Here is a 20,052-nt window from a genome sequence, read left to right on the forward strand (position 1 = left end):
TTCACATTCATTATTCGAATAGAAGTATAGATACTAGAAAATACTTTTGTACTCAACTCAAGCTTTTTACTTAAGTAAAAGTATAAAAGTACTGGTTTTAAAACCAGCGTCACTGTGATTTGCGTCATCTGATACACCAATAAGGAGTCTGGATGGAAAATGTTTACACTTTTCATCCAACCACAATCAAATTCACGCAATCCCGACGGCGCGATTTATACCCTAACCCTAACCCTAACCCTATTTATACGGCAGCCTTTTTGTGTGTTTTTGAGCGGTGACAAGCCAGAAAACCTTCCCAAATGAAATAGTAACGAGGCGATTTTTTAAGTAGAAATTACAGATATTCGCGCGAAAATGTAAGGAGTAGAAGTAAAAAGTCGTCTGAAAAATAAATACTCAAGTAAAGTATAGATACCCAAAATTTCTACTTAAGTAGAATACCTAAAACTAGATTGAACTGGTTTAAATACTCCTTTGTACCAGTTTCCATCAAATCAATCAAATTTTAAATCAAAATCTAAATTAGAAGTTGTATGATGATTTGTATGAGATAGGCCTGAGGTATGTGCAATAACCCTGTGTGCTGTATTTTATTATTTTTATCTTTAGCTATTTATCTTTGTGTATATGTAGTTTTGTGTATTTTTTTAATTTTGAATTACCGTAAGTATTGTAATTGTCAGTTGTCATGTCTGAATTTTAAACTCAACATTTAGATTTACATTTAGATTTAACAGTTACATTTAGATTTACATTTAGATTTAACAGTTACATTTAGATTAACATTTAGATTTAACATTTACATTTAACATTTATTATTTAACAACTTTGTGTTACTGCCAAACATTGTACTTGGAAAAGTTGTTGCATGTATTTACATGAATTTGTCTCTAAATGTACGAAAACTCAGAATTTTAGAACGTGCAACATTTTACAAATACAAAGCAGGGTGTTGCCTCCAACTGACAAGTGCACATTGGGCCGATTTGTTTAAAACACGCTCTTATCTATTAGCAGCCTGTAATAATACTTGCATTTAAACAGGCCGCTTTGTTCCGCTCTCTGCGATGATAGGCTCACAGACTGCATCATTCACATGTGACACGTTCTGCCTGTTCCTCAAAGCCTCCACAAATTGTCCGCACACTCTGCACACTCTGCTACAGCGGGAGCGCAGTCCACTGCGCCGCCAAAAGCTTTTTGAAAAGCTGTTATTAATATATAACAGATTGTGCCCTCGACTCTTGTAAGGTCGAAGCGGGGATCGCATTATTAAGAGAACAGTGCAGGGTTTTTTTTCTCTTTCTGCTGCACACATAGGTCCACATGCGTGTGCTTTTCTTGACGTCAGGAGAAGTGTGAGCGGCTCCAGCTCTGCGCACACGCACAGCACCCAGAACGCTCCCACAGGGAAGGGCAACACATCACAGCCGCGGATCGCAATTTAGGTACGTCTTCTTTTTTGTGCAGTCCGAAAGCTATCATCGATCGTGCGTTTTTATTTTCATATATGTATATTTCATTATTTATTTATTTATTTTTCTGTTGGCACCAGAACTTGTGAAGGTCTGCGTGCGCCTCCATGTCGCATGCCTGCAGCCTCCTGATTTAACCCAACGATGCCGTATACCCTTGAGCGCTGCAGCGAACCCACACCGCCTTTTCCTCTCCCTTGCATGATCACCACCAGCACGAAGGTGGGACTCCTTTTCTGTAATGCGGACCTATTGCACCGGCAACCCCCCCCCCCCCCCCCCCATTCATCCCCCTGTTTGCCATTCACGCCCTGCAGGTTACCCAATGTTTCTCGGTGGAACGCAGCTTCCGTTTCACCCGAGCTCCTGCATGCGCAGATGTTGCATCTTCTTCTTCAGACGCGTGTGTGTTGTTCAAAGCTTCGGTGGTTAAATATAGCACATGTCCCCCAGCTGGTGTTCTGCCTTCTTTTGACCATGCGGTTGTTTTCTTGCGGCGGTGCGTGGTCCCCGTGTCCGCTGGTCTGTTTGCCCTACTTTCTGTTATTTGTTTGCTACTCATTGTTGTCCAGTCGGTTGTGAGCAAAGTGAGCTGTGGTGGACTTGCGTGGAAGGATTCTCATGTTTCTGTTCCGATTCATTCATTATTGTCTTACACGACATTTTTTCGCAGCCTTATAAATATTTACTCGGATTTTAATTCCTGTTTCATGTGTGTAAAAAACACAAGAGATGGCTTTCAGAGATCAGTTAAACAGCTTCACTGTTTTCTTTTGCCTTTGCTTTGACATTTCCTCTTGAATACATCATTTGTAGGAAAAACATCTTCTTTAATTAACATGAAGTGGTTTGGTTCGGTTTGGTTTAGCAGAATCCTCCTGATCAGAGATACATCTTGATTCGATTAGACGTGCTATCTTTTCAAACCTCATTGTGCATTCTCTTGAGTCCATTTTACTTTATTTTGTTTTACTTTGTTCTATTTGCCCCACAGCTGTAGTGTGGCGAATCCGACCAGCGTTGTACGATGCCCCTTGGAGAGGATGGACATGGATGGAAAAAGAAGACAACAGACATCAAGGAACATTATGACTTCAAAGAAGTGCTGGGAACGTAAGTTGCACAGGTAGTTGACTGCTCTTGTCAGGTCATGGCTGACCAGAGGCCCCCAGTGGTCCCAAACACTTTCAGTGAACCTGCAGGTTGTGCAGTGTGAAGAAAACCAAGGGGTCAACAGGGGAAAACCTCTCATTATTTCCCCCCAATCCGCATCCGAGGGTGTGAGTCTGGATTCTGAAGTGTCTCTAGAAATTTGACTGACATTTTGGACGTGCCTGTCACGTGTCTGGTCCGTGGCGTCTGTCGGATGCTCACTCAACTATTTCCCATTCATTTATTTCCTCCATGGCCAGTTTGACTTTCTTCTGAGCTCTGCAGAAACATTAAAAATTGATTAAAGATTGTATGTCTATTTAAAGATAATGGAAAGGTAAATAGAAGAGTATATAATAACAAAAACAATTTAATGTTGTTTTATAAGAAGTTTATATATTTTCAGGTTAATGGTCTTAACAGCAGCCTTAACAGGGTTAAATAAGTTCAACATGACAGTGTAACTGCAATAACATGTGTTAGTTCGTCAGCATTATTATTAATTTAGTTATTATCTTGGACATCACCACTGTTTTTGTGAACATGAGTTTTTGAAATGTGTTCTGTTTCAGAAACAATACGACCAAGAGATCTAATGGCACATTCAAACTTTTTTCACCGTCTCTCACTTGCGAGGAGACTTTTATCCACCTTTACTAAGTTATACATGAAATGGGGGTCTTGTTATGGGGAGGACTCACACAGACCTGTACCTTTCCCCTCCCAGGGGAACACGACTTAGCCCAGATGGTCCCCCCCCCCCTAACCAATCCCCCTACGCCCACCCGTACCGAACCAAGAAGAAGTGACCTATCCCACGTCCACCTGTGATGAACCAAGTGGGCCATATGGAGCGCGTTGGTTTTCTTCTCTTCTTGGAAATCGCATCTGCTTCCCCAGAGAGGCTGCACGGAATCTGATTTTAGTGACTGTGCAACTCTGGTTCACATCCAAAAAAAAAAAGTGGGATAGCAGTGGGTAGATGATGAAGGCTGTCTGGTGCTGTTGGGAGGACATCAAATAAGACTCCATCGGTCTCATGAAGCTCCAGTCTCAGAGCTGCGAATGCAGACACTTTATCTGGGAAAACGGCTGCTGATGAACTTCTGTTATGAGTCGAATAAGACTCACAGTAACTTGCAACGGCCATTGTGATTTCAAGTATAATCTGCTGTGTTGTATAACATGGAATTTGAAGAGCAAATTCCCAGGAAAGGATATTTTTATTGAATATTAGAATTCTCGTTCAATTGAGTTTGAACATCAAGTTGGACATTTGATGTGAGAAGTTAAGCATATGTTAAATGGTTGAATATTGTACTCAAAAAACAAAGCACAAGAGCGGTGGTGCCTTTAAAAAAAGAAAACGCTATAAGAAGATATGTGGGAGGTGAGTTTTAAGACGTTAAGAACTACTCGTGCGGTCCAGCTGGATTATGAGTAGGAGCCTAAACACTGCGTTTGGTACTGAGGGCCGTTGGAAAGCTCTCATGCTGGTTGTTTATGGAGAAGAGCAGAGGAGTTAAGCGCTTTGACCTATGCATGACTTTACTGGAGCAGATAGAAAAGTGAATGAGCTTTGTTCATATGAATTTATAGTTATTTTTTTAAGGACTTGGATTTAACAACGAATGTGGAGATTGTTTGAAATTACATAATGCTGTATGCCCGCACATATCCACTCTGCAGTTTGTCTCTTTTTCTCAAACACACACACACACACACACAAAGAAACACAAACAGAATATGGATTAGGCTAAAAAGAGAAAGCTTTTTTGGAGGCATGTTGGACTCAAAGGTGATATCGATAAACTTCTTCTTGCTGGAATCTGTTTGCCACCGAGCCGAAGGGCTGCACTGACCTTTATTGATAATGCATCTTTGGAACAAAAACCAAGAACATTACAAGTAGACATCCGTCACTCTCCGAGCAAACGGGATTTAATTACATCACACTCGCTTGTCAGGCGCAGCCTTTAAGACATGGAAAAGTGTAAGAAGAGCACATTTGTCACAGTGAAAATCAGGGAGAGATGCTGACAGAAGCAGGAGAATGTGTGAATCAATATTTTCCCACTAAGACATCTGGGATTAAAGTGCCTTCAACAACCTGTGTGTGTGTTTGTGTGTCAGATAGAGTCCCCTATCTATCTATCTATCTATCTATCTATCTATCTATCTATCTATCTATCTATCTATCTATCTATCTATCTATCTATCTATCTATCTATCTATCTATCTATCTATCTATCTATCTATCTATCTATCTATCTATCTATCTATCTATCTATCTATCTATCTATCTATCTATCTATCTATCTATCTATCTATCTATCTATCTATCTATCTATCTATCTATCTATCTATCTAGGTTAGGGAGATTTATCTAAGAATACGTTTTGACAGTCTTGTCAGTGTTCACTGAACATAATCTGTGTGTCTTCGGGCCAATGAGTTCATTTTCATGCCAGGGCTGTTTTTTTGGCTTGAATTGGATCAACGAACGTGTCAATATTTCCGTGGTCTGCTGCTGATTGCTGGTGGGGAAAAAATAGACGGTGCGTTCTAATCTGAGGCTGAAGAATTGACGTCTTTAAATCCGGACAGTAATCATTTGACTCCCGCCTAATGCCAAGATTTACACATTAGCTGTTAACTAAATCTCCCCCTTTGTGAATAACAGCACTCTGCTCCAGTCTTCCTCTGACTGCGCCCCCCCCCCCCCCCCCCCCCTGGGAGCCCATCCCTACTACGTCTCCAAGTGGAAATTAGCAACTGGATGCTTACAGTAATTATAATGTGTCTCACGGCAACAGAAGAGCAAGCGTTTCCTTTTCTTTTCATTGCTGAATATCTGTTGTTATGGCTTCTTGGACAGCGGACCATTTTATAATATATTATATAATCAAAGCTCTGTTCTATGCGTTACCAGGAAGTGAAACATTTTTTTTAAAATTTGCCACAGTAAATACCCAGTCAACAAACCCTCTCTGACATCTCACCCTCCACAGCCAGTAAGGCTAAATACATTTCTAGAGTTTTGTTGCTCCTGATCCCCTGGGGAATAAATGCTGCCGACTTAAACACATTAAAATGCTTTTATGGTTCGATGAGAATTTGAGCTTCATGTTGATTTTTTGCTTAGAGAGGTTTTTCAAGGACTGTTTAAAAAGTGAAAGCAGCGACGTGTGTGAGAATCGCTTCTCCTCGCGCGCATCGGCTTCGCTCTGCAAACCTCTCTGCTGCGCTGGTTTGTTGAGCACAAGATGGCCACAAAGCCATCTCCAGGATTTACCCGCAGTTCCACAGTGGGCATTTGTTACGGCGCGGCGATGGGAGGATGTGCACCGAGACGTGACTCTGGGACTCCTCAATGAACTGTTAACAACCGTTAAAAGCAGAATAAGTAGATCCTGAGGGACGTTTGCCTCCTTATCACATGGTTGTTGTTGTTGTTGTTGTCCTGGGATGTCTGCATCCTTCATTTAAGGTTTGCACACGTAGGTGAACTTCACGATTCAAGACGTCCTCGGGGTGCTCCGCGGCGGGGGCCCGTGGAAAAGAACATGGAGCGTTAGATGACGTGCTGTTTGACACACGTGTAAAGGATCCGTGAGGTTGCTAACAATGTTTGTCCTCCCGAGCTCCCTCCCACGCTCCTTTGGGGAGACTGTGTCAATACACAGTGTTCTGCCTCTCACCATCACCGTGATACACAATGCAGTTGAGTTTCCCCTCAAAAACAGCCACAGCACATTTACTGTATCCATTATTGAAGGGATTATAAATAGATTTATTCTTTTTAAACCAGTGATACAAATGTCGGTGCATCTGTTACTGCGCCTCAAAAAGCTCTGCGTTATGTCACCGTTATGAACTATTTATCCAAACACCACAAGCACACATAGACAAGCAGAAAGGACACACAAATGGCAGGTATTTGGAGATCTTTTTCAAAACGTTGTTGATTTCTGGGAAGCAGCTTCGGAAGGATCAACCAAAAACTCATCTTTGCTCAGAGACAAAAAAGAAAATTCACAAAATGATTTATATGAAAAGCTCTGAAGTTTTTTTTAATCATTACTTTCTTCATAACGTATATCCTAAGAACAATACTCCCATCTTGTCCATTCCAACCCCACCATTACTCTCTTTAATCTTTGCATATCTTGACGTGTGTGTGTGTGTGTGTGTGTGTGTGTGTGTGTGTGTGTGTGTGTGTGTGTGTGTGTTTGTTTGTTTCCACTTCCTGGGCTTCAGGGGAGCTTTCTCAGAAGTGGTACTAGCAGAGGAGAAGAGGACTCAGAGGCTGGTAGCCATCAAGTGCATCCCCAAGAAGGCATTGGAAGGCAAAGAGAACAACATTGAAAACGAGATTGCTGTCCTACACAGGTGAGGTCCCCAAAGTTCCTCTCCATGCATCAGCTGGTGCTTTGTGTCCAACGGGACTAATTAGTCCGTGCGGTCTCTTCCAGCGGAGCATGCGCAGATGCACAGTGCATCCAGCGGGTCAATTGAATGGGTGACTAAATACATGGTGTCAGTATAAACAGTAGGATTTTGCACCGGAAATGTCAAGAGTAAAGAAGATAAACCTATTTTTAGTGTCCCTGTTGCCAGGGCAACAGCACGCAGAGGCGGAGATGGTGTGGAGTTCCCCGCAGCAGTGCATTGAAGAAAGAGAAAGAGACAGAGATGGTGGGGGAGAGGAGGGGGAAGGGGGGGGGGGGGGGGGTGGAGAGAGGGGGGTAGGGTATGATGGAAGGAGAGATATACGGCAGAAAGGGAAGAGGGGAGATTGGTCAAATACAAATGCAAGTCCCTGTTAAATACATGAGAGGAGAGCAAGAGACTTGAAGGAAGCAAATCTGGAAAAATGAAGATTCTTCAATCCTTCAAAGAATCCTGTCTCTGAGCTGCTGATGTCACAGAGGGGGGGGGGGGGGGGGGCTCATAACAATTAACAACCACATTGGTCAGATTTGTATTAATCTGTCATGCCCCGTATAAATAGCCGTAATATACAATTCCCCATTCACTGATCGCAACATAGCACAGTTTGGAATTTGAATAATGCAGCAATAATGCCATCTGGTCACCAATTTTAAAAATGAGAGAAATTTCACGGTTTCTGTCCATTTGATCTTCCTCAGAATCAAGCATGCCAACATTGTTACGCTGGAGGACATCTTTGAAAGTACATCCCACCTGTATCTGGTCATGCAGCTGTGAGTTCTTCTTTCTCTTTATCGTATTCAAGGGCCATTTATACAATGGTGCTTTTAGTATGCAATTCAGCAATTATGTTGTTCTTTAATTTGTCGGTTTACTGAAAATTGATCTTGAGTTCAGAGTCTCTATTGGCTGCTTTTCTCAGTTAACCATCATTTTAAATTGAATAGTTTTAGGTGGGGCAGTGTGAAGATAAATATTTACAAATGTCGCCAGGTTAAACATTTCTGTTTCATTACGCTATCATCCTGTTAACACGCCCCTCTGGTCTCACGTTAAAAGCTTTCAGGATCCTCTCATTCAAATTCTGTTGTCATAAAAATCCAAACAGTATTTGGCTGCACAGCTTGATCGCCACTAACAACCCAGATTAAATGACAAAGACACCCTTGATTTTCACCTGGCAGGGTATCTGGAGGCGAGCTGTTTGACAGGATCGTGGAGAAAGGCTTCTACACGGAGAGAGATGCCAGCCAACTCATCCACCAGATCCTGGACGCAGTCAAATATCTCCACGACATGGGAATCGTGCACAGGGACCTGAAGGTATGATTGCTCATAGTGGACAGAAATAAATAAAACAAGCTCAATCTGGCTTGCAGTTGACGTTTTTTTTTTTTTTCTTTCCCTGCTCCGCAGCCAGAGAATCTATTGTATTACAGTATGGACGAGGACTCCAAAATCATGATCAGCGACTTTGGACTGTCGAAGATTGAGGGGTCAGGGAGTGTCATGTCCACAGCCTGCGGTACTCCTGGATATGTGGGTGAGGCCTTCATTCGCCTGGTCGGCCAGACTCTTCTCTCTCTCTCTCTCTCTCTCTCTCTCTCTCCATGTTGAACGTAGCACAAGCTGCTTCAGCTGATATCCCCTCTCCATTCATCGCTCCGAGAGAAGATCCTTCATCCACTACTGAATCAGATGGAAGTGTTTCACAAGTGCTCTTTCTGCCTGTTTATCGGGCCCTAGATCACATAGTATTACAGGAAAGGTCAAGATTACTTGAATTCACCCCCTCTGCTCTATTTTCCACTTTTCCTAAATGTCTGCTGTGTGTGTGTGTGTGTGTGTGTGTGTGTGTGTGTGTGTGTGTGTGTGTGTGTTTCACAGCTCCTGAGGTGCTCGCTCAGAAGCCGTACAGCAAAGCAGTAGACTGCTGGTCCATAGGAGTTATTTCTTATATTCTGTGAGTCTGACTGCATTTATCACTAAGATCTATCTAAAGTTAGTACTTGTATTGAACATGTTCCAATATGGCTCCCTCAGGTTATGTGGCTACCCTCCGTTCTACGATGAAAACGATTCCAAGTTGTTTGAGCAGATTCTGAAAGCTGAGTATGAATTTGACTCCCCATACTGGGACGACATCTCAGATTCAGGTACAACTGATGATCAAAAATATGTACAGCGAATCCAAAAGACCACACACGTTTCACGCCAAGAACCTGATTTTTGTTTGCAGCCAAAGACTTTATCTGTCACCTGATGGAGAAAGAACCATTGAAGAGATATACCTGTGATCAGGCCCTCCAGCATCCATGGTAACAAAGTCCTCATCATCTTCATATCTAAAATGTTATCTAATTACAAATCTATACTTTTTTTAAAATTATTTTGTTTGTATTGTCAATTTCAAGATGTTTTATAATATTGTAAATTCATACTCATATTTGGCATCTGGACAGTGGGTCAAACTGTGGGTTCATGATCATTTGAGGAAAAGAAGAGAGAGAAAAATGTATTTTTAAATCAAAGAAATCTTTGGCTGCAGCTCAACAAATGCATTAAAGGCTTCTATATTCTGTCGTTTGTGTTGACTTCTCAGGATCTGCGGGGACACGGCTCTGGACAAGAACATCCACGAATCTGTCAGCGCTCAAATCAAGAAGAACTTTGCCAAAAGTAAATGGAAGGTCAGTGCTCTGTCTGAACCAGCCTCCTCAATGAGCTGTCCTAAGATTGTCAGACGTGCATTTTGTGGTCGCTGCCCCCCCCCCCCCCCCCCCTCCCACCCTCAAAAAAAACTGTCAGACACAGACGGGTTTTTCCTCCCTTTATCTGTGTCCATGCAGCAAGCATTTAATGCCACAGCGGTGGTGCGCCACATGCGGAAGTTGCAGCTGGGTACAAGTCTCGAGGGACCTAGTCAAATCACTCCCACCAGTCCCTGCCACGGACATCTGCTCCCAGAGGAGGAGGAGGGGGAGGACGAGGAGGAGGAGGAGGAGGAAGACGACTTGGGGAATGGGGAGGAGGAGAGCTGTAAGTCCACAGTGAACACTCAGTCTATTTCAGACGTCTGCCTGTCTTCACACACGAGAGTCATGCCGCAGTGTGCAGTTCAAGGGTTAGTGACCTAATATGTACACGGTGATACAATGGCAATTTACAGTATTTTAACCTTTTGCTGTCAACTTTGAAAGGAGGTATATGTCTTTAGCGAGTATCTCTTTCATCTCTACCAGCTGTCCCATTTGAAGCACATGCACTATTAGGAAAAGGAGGACACAGGTTTGGTTTATTAAAAGTGGATTAACAGCACAAAGGAAAACATCTTCCTCAGAGCCTTAGACAGAAGAGGAGAGGAAGATGGCAGAGGGACTGAATGGAGGATGGCGATGCCGGCCACGAAAAGGAGCAGCAGAGGATGAATAAGCTGGAGGATGGATAGAGGGGGGGGGGGGGGGTGAATTTCTCCCAACAAAAGGGAGTCAAGAAAAATGAAACAAAACAGGGAGAGGATGGCGTCGACCACTAAGGTGTGACAAGTTTCAGATGAGGTTTAACTTATTCATGCAGTGAACTTTAAGGAACTGTATTTGTATTTTCAACCTTATTCAGTCTTATTCTCTTAATTCTGTCTGTTAGAACTTTTCGTAATGCTAACATTGCACATGCCACCAACAAATAATAAACACGGAAATCAGCACCATCTATTGGCTAAATATCAGCTAAAATATGAGGCCTTTATTTTATGTTATACTTTATTTTGAAAATAATTAGGTGGCTCCTGCTGATATATTGTTTTAAAGGAGTTGGAATTCCCCAAAGTTAGTGCAACCCCCCCCCCAGCCAGAATAGCCGTTATTATGAGAAAAGGAGGAAAAAGTAACCAGAACTTCCACCTGACTCCAGTGGTTTTTGCTCCGATCCCCAGTGTCCCACTATGAGGACGGCCGGCGCGGGAGCACCGAGGGCAGCGCCGACCGGGACAGCCTGAGGAGCTGCGCCTACTGCTGCAGGCCGGCCAGTCGCGTCTGAGCCACTCCCGGTTGCCACCGGTGACGTCGTTTAGAACCCCGCGGCGCCTAGAACCCGCCCCCCCCGCCCCCCCCCCACCCCAGTCTGGCCATGAATGCAGAGTAGTTATCAGCCGCCAGTGGCCCCCACAGTGCACCCACAAGGAGCAGGTCGCCGTGTAGAGGAACATACTGTGAGGATTCTTTGTCCCCCTGTTAAAAAAAAAAACAACCCACATCCTGACTCAAGAGACGCAACTTGTTACTTTTTTTTTCTCCTTTCGCCGAGTGGGGGGGGGGGGCTTTAAAGGCAGCCGGGTCCCTTCTGTTCATTAGTGGCCCCGGGTGCAGAACCCAAGCCTCTGCTGCCTCCATCTATCTTTTTATTTTGGTTTCACATCACAACTACCGTCCGTCTGCATCAATCAGGTTCTCACACTTGTGTGTGTGTGTGTGTGTGTGTGTATATATATATATATATATACGTCACTGGCAGCTTTCTCCAAAATTCTGGCCAGACGGGGCACAAGGAAAAGGGGGGAACACTTTCTAGGTTGAGCAACTAAAAAGCTACTTCTGCATGTCTTTCTACTTCTTACCCATCAATGTGACTCTAGTCACTGACCAAGTAGCTGTTGACTTGAATAGAGTTGAATCTCAAGGCACGACTTCACTGCTGATGCCACCTGCTCGTTGGTTCTTTTCTTTCCCCTTCACATTAAGTGTTTCTGTCACTGTAAAAGTTTGTTTTATTTGGACCCTCTGTTGAAACGTGGTGGGTCACGGACTCTATTTTCTGGCTCAGACTGCGTGTGTGGAGAGTTTTTGCATGCTTTAGTTTGGGAAGTGGGAAATGAAAACGTATGAATATATCAAAAGGAGACTTTTCTTTTTTTTGTTTGTTTTATGGCTGTTCTGTTATCAGAGGCTCAAACTGAGATCCCCGTAAGTCATCGAATCACAGGGCTGTGACTTACCCCCCCCCCCCCGTAGGCTCACTTCATGTTATTTTGAGCATCTGATCATTCTCCCTGTTGTGTGTGTGCTGTCAGTCTCTCACACTGAGCTGTGTGGGATCTTAGTTTGGGTCGCTCCGCCTGCTCCGTACTGTGCACCTCTAGTGGATAAAGTTTTGGTCTACTGTTTGCATGACCTGGTTAAATATGTTTACATGAATGATGATCAATTAGTATAAACACACATGATTATTATTACTATGTTGTATTGAGAAAAAAAAATGATGTAATACTGTAACTTTGAGATATATAATGTGAAGTGAGTAACACCAGAATGTTAATGTTAATGTTGTTGACAGAGTACAACGCAGCACAGTGAACTTATCATTTGCATTTACTGTGATGGTCGAATCTGAACCCGAATGGCATTTCAATTTCTTTGATTATTCACAACTCAATTCAGTTTTCTTGCCGTTGCTTTTGTGGAATCTATTTATTCCTTTCGGATACCGAGGCACAGGCAGAAAAATACACATATCGTAAGAACCCCGTCTGCCATGGGAGCAGCCCCTTGTCACCCTGCAGACTACAGTACTAAAGTGGAGACACTTTACTTTAGCTTCAGATGTGTTTTCATCTTAGAAATATACAACTTGGACAAAGCATAACATTTATTGTTCTGGAAATCCTTATTTTAGTCATACCATTGCTATATGTTATATTTAAGTCATGTCATGATACAATTCCATATTATTAGTTAGTTAGTTAGCTGAAGAGATCATGAACCAATTGCTGAAAAAAAATGTTGCCCACATAAAACCAGTTCCCTCAATTTTGCCATTAATATTTGCCAGTACACAGAACAATAAATGAAGGAAACCACTCTGGATTTACATGAATGCAATTGTGAAAAAATATGCAAATTGTGTGTGAAGGGCTCCATGTTAACTGTAAGATGACTTCATATCGAACCGTACCTGGGATTTGTTTCCACCTTGCTGTGTTTTTAAAAAAAAGCGTATTTTACCCATTCCAAACACATCTAAATGCATAAAGAAACACATGTATATTATATATATAAATATATATATATAGATATAAGTATATATTGTATATCCTTTTTTGTAAAAGCTGTTTTGAGCTACAAACGTATGGATGCAATGCATCATGGGTTATTGAACAAGTTGTAAGGAAATACAATGATTTCTACCCACAGAGATTTGATTGCAGGAAATGAAATTAAACTTCCTTGTCTATGCATTGTGTGTTTGGTCATTATGCAATAACTTCACTCTAAGATGAACAAGTGAAACACGGAAAGCAATTTAACATTTTTTGCAAATTTACTGATCACTGAAATAAAAGTGTACCTTACTCGCTTTACACATGTTTTACGTAATGTGATACAATCCAAATCAGCCTCAAAAATGACCACACCAATTATTATAGGTTATACTACGTTTATTCTTCTATACATTGTATACTGATTAATATGATTTCATTCAAATATTTGTGTACTCTTATTATTTACAAAATGAGGCGCAAGATGCAGGAGTCAAAGATACAAAGAAATAGAGAGAAGAGAAGAAAAAGTCAAGAAAAAGTCAATCTCAAACGTTTTTTCTTATTGCTGTGAAAATACAACAATGAAAACATTAGAATAATAATGTCAGTGTTAAATTAGTTCTCAGTGTTGAGTTGTCGTGTCTTTCCTACTATCCTGATGATGTCACACCTCCCAGCCCCACAAAACATTCCCAACGTGGCTCTATGACACAAAGATGTGCAGGGAGACGTGAACATATGAACACCTTCAAAACGTCTGCAATGAAACTGTCACTCATTTTCATGCCGATAACGTGTGTCTCGTCAAGTACAGAAATAGCAACAAGGCACAGACACGTAAGACAAACCCCGCAAACCACAGCTGTCACTTCTCTTTGACGCAGGAGGCCGTCTCCTGGCTGTCCTTTGTCTCTCTCTAGCTGCGGAGGAGGGAAATTATACAAACTAAATTTGGACTCACGTGTGTATCGCCACGGTAACTGAGCCACATTTTGAGATTTGAGATTATGGATGTCGAGGTTGAGAGATGATTCCCGAAAATCAAAGGCCTTGAAGATCCACACAATCCACTGTTGGGTGTTAAATACTAACCATTTTCATGCAACACAGTCATTTCTTCCTTAAGAACAGATCATTTCTGTTTAAATCAAAGCACAGATTCACACAAAGACAACTTAAGGCGTTATCTCTGTCACTTCTGCACGAGTTCTTCAGAGTCGCACAAACAAAGCTAAACGACTCGCTGTGACGATAATGTTTCTCACCAGGCTCATACAGGTGTGTCTCTGGAGAAAGCAATTGGCACGTCAAATACATCACAACACGTAGGTAAGGCTTTTTCTTTTTTGAAATGGATAAAGATAAAGTACGACGCATGGCCGCACTCCCATCAGAAACCTCCCAGTCAGGTCGCCGTTTCAAGCCAATGGCAACGCTAACTGGTGCCAAATGATGCCGACGGAGGAAAGCTCCAGTTCAGCATGTCCAGTGAAGCGGGGGGGGGTGGACCTCATTTATTACTTAATCAAAGTGTCAAACAAAACACTGTTTGATTCCCACTGAGAGTCTCATTTGCTGGAGTTTGAGCAGAATTAACAGTCGAGAGAGAAGTTATTAGTGGGCTCCTAAATAAAGTCATTCTGTCTGTTTTTGTTATTTCATTAAATATTTGATGACTATTTTCAGTAAAGGAAGAAACATGTCAAACTATAGCTATTAGAATGACTTTAGTAACATGAACATGTTACGTAACATTTGTTGAGGTGTTTTGGCTGCGTCGTGTCCAACGTCTTTCTCTCTTTGCCGAATAAACCTGCATTAAAATTAAGTGATTCAAAAATATACACTTTAAATAGTTGAAAAAGTGCAATCTAGGCCTTTTAATGACACGTGTGGTGCAGGCTGCTGTTTCTCTGAGTAAGAGTTAATAAGACATGACTGTCGTGTTGGTTTTTTTATTCAGTACAGATTGGTATTTGGTTCAGAAACTTAAGCTGAAATAATGGAGCTGCCGAAGCAAAATGATTAAGTTCTGGAAAATGAAAGCTTCAATGTGATCAGGAATCCATAATTTGTACAATATTTGGCCTTTGTGATGACACAGAACAAGGTGTGATGGTTGGTTTCCTCATTAGTTCTCAGTGCGTCAATCTTCTCAAACACACAATGGACTCCGGGAAAGTATTTTTGCTTGAACACATCTGCTGGATCGTCACAACCAGACTTGTGTTGTATCTCACAGACAAAGAACAAGGTAAATAAAGAATAAAAATCAACAAATTGACCTTCTTTCCACGGGTGACTCCCATGTCCTCAGTATGTGTCCAGGTCGAAAATCCACACAAACTCCTCCTGCGTTTAAAGCGGACAGAGCAACAATATTTTGAGGTCTCTCTCTCTATTGTACTTTTTGTAGTAAATGAGTACTTCTTACAGAACTAGTGTCCCGCATTGAGTGAAAAACACAAACAAATGTGCTTCCGTCGAAGGTAAAGACGGTGAGATAAAAAAAGTCAAAACGTTGGTTTTAATTGGAAGTAAGCAAGCAGGATCCTATTAAACAAATAGTCTGGTGATAAATAGCTGGTCAGCAGCCACCTGTCAGTGTGTGAAATATTCATTTCATGTTCATTCATCAACACTCAACATTCATTCGGCAGATATTATTAACAACAGCACTAGTGAAGTTCAGTACATTTTATTCATAAAGCTCACAATCACAAAGGGAAATGTTGCATCAGCAAATCTTTACAATATGTACGAGGTCCTAAGAACCACAATTTAAAATTTAAAAGGATGATGCTGTTATACGCTTAGCAGACAGAAACATAGTAAAACTACGACGTAGGGAAGCACAACTCAAGAAAAGATGTACCCACATTGTCAGTAAATATAATAGTAGTAAGTAATAAGTGTGAATATCATTTTTTACATGGAAATCCTAAATGTCCTCCTTTTCATTCTCAGTCGCGGTCCTCAGGATGCAGCCGCCTATCTCCACCGTCTCCGGCCATCTGCCGTAAACGTTGGTGTTATTGTCGCTGACAGCTTGCTGGTGGACGAACAGGGAGGAGGACATTAGATTTAACGTCAATTTTGCTGCTTTTTTAATTTGTTTTGAAGTATTTTTTTTTTTTTTTAAATAGATGGATGACTGACGTTCTCAAGGAGGCTTTTGTTTTGCGCGCCGGCTCTCCCAGCAAACACCCAGCCATCTCTGGGTTTTAAAGACTTGATCAAAGTGCTTCCCATCCCAACAAACACCTCCCTCATCTCGTCTGTCATTCTGCCAAAGAGGAAACCAAAGGAGCGGCTTTTATGTGTCTTTGAACATTTTGCAGTTGGACCGCTGAGAGTTGGACTCACTTTGCTGTCACATCATCAAAAGAGGCCACCAAGGCAATCGTTCCAGGTTTTATGTCCTTCAGGTATGCCAGGATGTATTCTTCGTCTTTTGGTAAAAAAAACAACTAAATGCAGTAAACGTAAATTTAACAGAGAATGTGAAGACACAACAAGCACAGAACTTACTGCCAGCATCCATATTGAGGTAGCCATATTTTTCCACTTTTCCATTTCTGCCTGCGGTGGGAAATACAACATTTTGGTTGTCGACAACTCAACAAAGAAAGTAGGAGGTAACTTGTCTGTCACCTGTCTGAGCGCCACGAGGACTTTGCTGCACATTTAACCTGCTGATCAAGTTCAGGTCACATGACCGAAAGCTCCTGACGGTATTTTTAGTCGAAAAATGGGAATGCTTTAAAGAGTTGTTTAAGAAAGTCTAAATGATTGACAGCACTTCACTAAATACACAGAGGATTTTTACTCACCGTTTACCAGCACAATGTTCAGTCCTGGTCCCACATTATTCAATACGGTACTCATGATGCTGCTGGGATACAGACACGGTTGAGTTCCCCTCAGTCACACACACACACACACACACACACACTGGCGTCCTTGGTCATGTCCAGTACGAAGGTATAATGAACGCACATTTTACCATCAAAACAGATCTTTGGCCCAACCACGTTTGCCGCTCCGCTGGTGATTCGTAAAGAGAAGTGGTCGGACGGACAGACTCTGGAGAGGCTGCACTTTGGCGCCGCTGTTGAGGCTGAAAAGGCTTGAGGGAAAAGTATGTCTGATCATGAAGGAAGACACACACACACACACACACACACACACACACACACACACACACACACACACACACACGTTATGTGGCAGTCAAATCCTGTCAAAAATAAGAGTGGTTTAATTGTAGAATTTACCTTTTTTCACTTTGGGTTCGATTTGAGCTTTGTCATCAACCCCTAAAATGAAAGAAAGGAGGCATTGTTATTCAAAATAGTCAAATACAACTAAATGAAAAGAGGTTGTTCGGTAGAAGTAGAACTTAGCTCACCAAAAATATTGGCTGCTGTGTCCCAAACATCAAATGAATTGATGGCGAATTTTGCCGTTACAAAGAGGATAAAAAACCCAGCAGCAAGGTGCAGAATAGCTGTCAACCACAAAGAGATGAGGGTCGGCACAGGTAACAACAGAAATACCTGTTTTTGCAATAACGTAAAATCTCACCTCGATTTCTCATAGCTGCAATACACACTATTACACTAAAAGTATTTCCCAACGTTCTGCAGATACAGCAGAGCTTCGCTCTCATGTGACACGGATCATTCTTTGAACCAAGCCTCTTCTGGGTGGAGGTTGTTTGGTTATGATTAAACAAAAGCAGCTCCTCTTTGTGCAACGTAACAAACCAGGATGTGGCATCATGCGCACACAGCCAGTGTGCACTGGACACTCAAGTTACTCACTGTACACAAACAGTAGCAGATACTCCTCGTGGGGAGCAATGCTTTCAGCGAAAAAACATCTAAAAGTTGGAAAAGGAATGTAAGAAAAGTACATTTTCTGTAAATCCCATTTGATGTTATATGTATAGAAACAGTGCTAATAGTCAGAGCGTAAAAGGTCAAACTCTGTGTAAATATCTAAGTGGGATGAGCACAGAGAAGAAACTACGTCAGACTCAATTCACAAAACAACGTTGTGTTATTATTTGTGGGTAAATGTCACTGAGACAACAGTATCAACCACAGAATGGTGTACCAATGAATGTCATGAATGAGTTCTGTAGCTCTGATGCTCCATGAGCAACTTGAAAACAAGTCTCACGGTTTATTCCCGATACACTAGTTTCCTTGGTGTGACTAATCTTCTGCTTCTTTTGAGCTCAAAACTAAAATAGCATTTCCCCACAGGCAGTAATGACCGGCCGTAATGATGTTTATTGGAATCGTGTGGTCACTCATAGCACGGTCATCATTTATCCATCAACACACAGTTGAGTGGGTGATTATGGAATTAAAGCCTGTGTGTGGCCATATTGTGACAAATAAACCACACAAATAAAGATGGCTGACGCATCACAACATGTATTAAGTCGCTTCGGCTGCAACAAAACAAACAAACGAGCATGAAACTGAAACTGAAATGGTACAGAGTGCTGATATTTACATACATAAGTCCTTCAGCAAGTTTGATCACTAACATTAAATACTGATTATTATTTTAGGTATTTGCAGTTTTACCTGTTTTCTGTTCTTTTCTCTACCCCCCCCCCCCCCCAAACATATTTAAATTACGGGTTTAGTGTTACATATTGTCACTAACAGCATCTTAACGCTTCATACTGGTCACATGGTGCAGTACTACAGACAGCCAGCAGAGGGCCTATGTGCACCACATTTGACTGCAACGAGGGAACGTTTTGCGTTCAGAGAAACGTTTGACTGAATGACGTCACTCAAAATATACTCCTACTCTTTTCTTAAATGCTGTACGTGTGTACGCCTCTGATAAATGATGAATCCGTGCGAGCTGTCAGCACCCTGTCACACTGACGTTACACAAATTATGTTCGCACGTCACTTTCTAACTAAAGGTGAAACTGGAGGTTTTATTTTTCTTTGTGGCAAATAACGCAGTCAAAGAAATAGCATGCAACATCACTCAGTCTTAACACTATTAAATAGCAAATTGACTTTAAGTGAGTTGAGGTTAGCGGGAAAATGGAAATATAATTCCAATCAAATGGTCGGCCAACTGGTAGTTATTGTGTCCAGCTGCAGGTCTGCGATGGAGTTGAAAAAAACACACACATAAAATGGCAAACCTCCATGTGATGCTTTGTCGCAGTCATTTATATCAGAAGTGCTGGGAAACAATGCCACCACTTGTTTGTTTTTTAATTCATTTGAGGCATATTCAACCGTACTGAAGACGTTTGACGTTGCTGCTGTTAAATTATTAACGAGTACCTTCACTGATCCGCCCCGTGCTCGTACCATTGATGAAGCCGCTGGTGGTTCATTTCCAATTGCCATATCTCGTATTTACCTCATTTGAATCCACACATTTATTTTAATTAATTTCCTAAACCTTCTTGAGAGATCTAGCTGCTTTTGGAGGTATTGTTGTTAAGTGTTCTTTGGACCTGGGTTCTTTGGTTAGACATTTAGATTTTCTTGTTGTGTTTTCCCACCACAAACTACTAAAACTTTAAGCGTTTAGCTTAGCAACCAATTATAAAAAGCAACACATTTGTTGGTTGGAGCTTCTGAAGCATTTTTCAAATGATTACATTGAAAATGTTGGGGTGAACAAAGCAACACATATTGATGATGTCACGATGGGGTGGAGGAAAATTGTGAAAAGTGTTTTCTGATGTTGTCTGGAGCTAATGATGTTTTTAGTATAAAATAGAAATAATCATTAGCTGCAGCGCTAAAAGATTCCTCCACGATAAACGCTTCTTTAGTCGGTTCATCCGGGTCTTGGTCTGAGCTTCATTCCAGAAGATCCTGTGAGGAGCAAAAAATGAAGTCACAAAAAGACACGAGAAGTGATACGGAAAGT

General features: G+C 41.7%; 3 protein-coding genes across 7 annotated transcripts in view; 1 reads left to right on the forward strand and 2 right to left on the reverse strand.

Annotated features, from left to right (window-relative positions):
• The first annotated feature begins 1,119 nt into the window (after window positions 1–1,119).
• Window positions 1,120–13,317, forward strand: camk1a (calcium/calmodulin-dependent protein kinase Ia). 4 transcript variants are annotated; one of them, XM_037489990.2, is made up of 13 exons: window positions 1,120–1,451; window positions 1,559–1,700; window positions 2,473–2,604; window positions 6,891–7,022; window positions 7,784–7,858; window positions 8,270–8,408; window positions 8,502–8,628; window positions 8,973–9,048; window positions 9,129–9,241; window positions 9,325–9,403; window positions 9,688–9,775; window positions 9,935–10,124; window positions 11,020–13,317. In XM_037489990.2, exons 3-13 carry the CDS (start codon window positions 2,522–2,524, stop codon window positions 11,121–11,123), a joined length of 1,206 nt encoding a protein of 401 aa, XP_037345887.2. In that variant the 5' UTR covers window positions 1,120–1,451; window positions 1,559–1,700; window positions 2,473–2,521; the 3' UTR covers window positions 11,124–13,317. The 4 variants fall into 4 exon arrangements, with proteins under 4 accessions (XP_037345887.2, XP_037345886.2, XP_037345885.2 ...); XM_037489988.2 differs by having other exon boundaries at window positions 1,123–1,451; window positions 2,473–2,591; XM_037489989.2 differs by lacking the exon at window positions 1,559–1,700.
• A 2,487-nt stretch (window positions 13,318–15,804) lies between these two features.
• si:dkeyp-67f1.2 (uncharacterized protein LOC556106 homolog) lies at window positions 15,805–17,266 on the reverse strand. The gene is made up of 6 exons (XM_037489991.2): window positions 17,129–17,266; window positions 16,956–17,014; window positions 16,654–16,704; window positions 16,489–16,573; window positions 16,282–16,408; window positions 15,805–16,174 (listed from the first exon to the last, which is right to left on the reverse strand). The coding sequence occupies exons 2-6, from the start codon at window positions 17,008–17,010 to the stop codon at window positions 16,064–16,066; spliced, it is 429 nt and encodes a 142-aa protein (XP_037345888.2). The 5' UTR covers window positions 17,011–17,014; window positions 17,129–17,266; the 3' UTR covers window positions 15,805–16,063.
• A 1,136-nt stretch (window positions 17,267–18,402) lies between these two features.
• Window positions 18,403–20,052, reverse strand: part of cfap20dc (CFAP20 domain containing) — a 31,683-nt gene continuing 30,033 nt past the window's right edge. For both annotated transcript variants that reach the window (XM_037489985.2, XM_037489984.2), the window contains one exon: window positions 18,403–19,997. The gene's annotated coding sequence lies outside the window, so the exon portion shown is untranslated. The remainder of the gene's footprint in view (window positions 19,998–20,052) is intronic.

The sequence above is a fragment of the Pungitius pungitius genome, chromosome 8, assembly GCF_949316345.1.
Source record: "Pungitius pungitius chromosome 8, fPunPun2.1, whole genome shotgun sequence".
Lineage (NCBI taxonomy): Eukaryota > Metazoa > Chordata > Actinopteri > Perciformes > Gasterosteidae > Pungitius > Pungitius pungitius.